This window comes from Zingiber officinale, chromosome 3A (assembly GCF_018446385.1).
Source record: "Zingiber officinale cultivar Zhangliang chromosome 3A, Zo_v1.1, whole genome shotgun sequence".
NCBI classification, from domain to species: Eukaryota; Viridiplantae; Streptophyta; class Magnoliopsida; order Zingiberales; family Zingiberaceae; genus Zingiber; species Zingiber officinale.
The window spans coordinates 30108257-30111102 of record NC_055990.1 but is presented as its reverse complement, the minus strand read 5'-3'; the positions used below and the strand labels follow the sequence as shown (position 1 = coordinate 30111102).

At 42.4% G+C, this 2846-nt stretch overlaps 1 protein-coding gene across 1 annotated transcript; it reads left to right on the top strand.

Moving 5' to 3' along the window:
* Window positions 1-484: 484 nt before the first annotated feature.
* On the top strand, window positions 485-2386 carry LOC122051627 (protein IQ-DOMAIN 33-like). The gene is made up of 6 exons (XM_042612835.1): window positions 485-820; window positions 900-1127; window positions 1192-1383; window positions 1469-1582; window positions 1668-2033; window positions 2099-2386. Exons 1-6 carry the CDS (start codon window positions 581-583, stop codon window positions 2210-2212), a joined length of 1254 nt encoding a protein of 417 aa, XP_042468769.1. The 5' UTR covers window positions 485-580; the 3' UTR covers window positions 2213-2386.
* The last annotated feature ends 460 nt before the right edge of the window (window positions 2387-2846 follow it).

The window sequence follows — 2846 nt, the reverse complement described above, 5'->3', positions numbered from 1 at the left end:
ACGATATCAATATGGTTTTTTCCATAAACGCTAATTCAACCCGGACTAAAGCCTAGATAGACTAACATCGGTCTCCGCCCTTGAACATAGGTATTAGGCGTCACCTAGATCCGAGTCATGCAAGTAGCAGTTCTTTTTAGAATTGTATAACTTTTAAATCACATATAAATCTAGACCAAGAAAGTTCTTCCCTTTGAGTCCTTGTCTACACAACTCCACTTTTTAATACGTTTTCTTTTCATTTTCAATCCTCACGTGAATTAAGTTTCATGAAAATGAAAAGAATCAATGAAGTGTACTGCTCTCTGATCCAACTGCTCTCGAAATCCATGAACTAATAAATCCACACAAACTAAACAAATCCAAGCGCGGTTACACTATACGAGCTAATTAAGAGCATGAATGAATGAATAAATGGAGCAGTAGACAAATGGAGCTAAGGAGGAAGGGGCAGGTGAAAAGCGATATGCCTACTCCCAAGAAGAAGCAAAGGGGCTAGAGCACCAGTTAATGCTGCAGGAAGCAGGCCATGTGTAGATCAAAAGCATCCATTTCCGCTTTCACTTTGTGGCTTTAACAAATGCCCAGCTCCAGCTCTAAAGCTCTTCCACCTTGTAAATTCACCCAACACATGCATCAACGCAACGCAGCTGGTCCATCTCTAGCCATCGCGCATTTAATTGCTCAGACCTGCTCCAGTTCTTGGCTTCTAAAGGAGGAGGAAGAGGAAGAAGGAGAGGCAAATCTTAAGGGAAGAATGGGGAGGTCTGGATGTCTCGTCAAGCGAGTCTTCTCGCGGAGTCGCACTTCAAAGTGCCAGGTAGAATCAATCCTTCATCTTGCTCTGGATTGCGATTGCTTGCTTTCTGAGTTCTATGTAATTCGCTCTCGGTCTTCAGCATGAAAGGAGCATGTTGCTTGAGAAGATCAAATGGAGTGCCATTAAACTCTACCTCTGCGGGGAAGAATTCAGCTCTGTTCTGGTGGAGGATGATTTGGCCTCTTGCAAAAGCTCCGAAGAGAATGGAGATCGTCGAGCAGTCCAAGTGGAAGACGGCATGGATGGAGATGTTTCTGCAAGAGAACGTGCTGCCATTCTTATCCAAGCGGCTTTTCGAGGGTTCCTGGTACGTAGCATTCAGAATTCACCAGGCGAGCTCTGATACTGAACATTGGTCGATTTGTTTACAGACGAGGCAGCAATGCAAGATGCACGACGAAGGCAACGATGCTCGGTCTCTGGAGTGTAAGACATTCGAGAACACATCGATCGAGGTTCAAATGGGAGATTCCGTGTGTATTTCAAGCGATCACGAAGCAAGTATCATCACGCTGCAGAACCATGCCCAGCGAAGAGCTAGATCTCAAGTGTTCAAGCCAAAGGTAATTCATAACAATCCATTTCTTCAGATACCTTTGTTTTTTTTAGCTTGAAACTGTCTATTTAATTCATGCTGAATTGTTGCAGGAGGAATGGGACGACAGCACTCTCAGCAGCAGCATCTCCAAACTGAGAATCCAAAACAAGCTCGAAGCGACGACCAGACGAGAAAGAGCTCTTGCCTATGCCTTCTCGCAGCAGGTAAGTCCAGAAACAGATTCAAGAGTTTGATGCATAAGATCAGATGAAAGCAAACAAGAAAGCTGAGAGCTCTGCACGAATGCAGCTGAGGACTTGCATGACGAAGAGAAGATCAGCGAAACCGAACCCGACCGAGCTGAACTTGGGGTGGAGCTGGCTAGAGAGATGGATGGCCACACGCCAGCAAGAACACGCTTCGGAATTCAGGCAAGCTTCGAGTGTAGTACAGAGGAGGATGGTCATCAGAAAGAGATCCAACGCGGCAGTGGAGGAAAAGGAAAGCTGCGGCTCGAACGATGTGTCAGTGAACTTCGATGCATCTTCAGTAGCTTCTCAGAATCCCAGAAATGGCTGTCAACCAACTAGTAGAAGGAAGTCCAACAGCAAAAGAAGTGCCTCAAGGAGGAAAATAACGGCAAGCAATCACAGTGCTCCTCATTCAAGCAGCAAGGTGAGCATGTCTTTTACTTCAAATCGAATAGAAGCTTAAACTCATCTACCTCACTGTCTTCGTAGATGAGCAAAAGGGAACATGTGGAAGAAGAAGAAGAAGAAGAAAGTGAGACGACAGGCAAGCAAGGGAAAACGAAGAGCAGAGATGCTTTTGAGCCTCCATCAGATTACCAATGAACCATTCTGAAGACATGCTTAGTAGCTACACTTGTGTATCACTCAATAAATTTGATCCTTGGTTGGCAACTCTTCGTGTAACTAAATTATCGATAAGGTGCATTGCTTAGAGAATTGCTACAATATTATTTTTGCAAAGGTGCACTTAGAGTTGAGTGAGAATTCTGCTTGCAATTTCACACCTACTTTTATAAGTTTTCTTAAATACTCTCTTTGTCTAATTTATTCATCTGATTTATTATGGCCTAATTCACTAAATCATTTGCAATTGTTTGGTCAGCTGGCATTACTTAACATCACTTCTAGTTAATTGATACTAACATTACTTAACAACGCTTTTAGTTTACTAGTTAGTCAACTAAACATGACTTAACACTGATCTTCACTTTCAATCAACTCACAGATCCAATTAATAAATTAAAGATAAACATTTTGAATGCTCACCATTTGATAAATTTAAATAGAGTAATGATGCAGAACACGAATGAAAAGAGCAAAAAAAACAAAAAAAAAAATTGTAGCAAACGACATGGTTCCGACTTGTAAATTTCTAACTCAGCCCGGCAATGAACCTTCTCTCCCATTTTTTGCTTCATTCACGTTCTTCCTTTCTTTCTTTCCCCTTCAAACATCC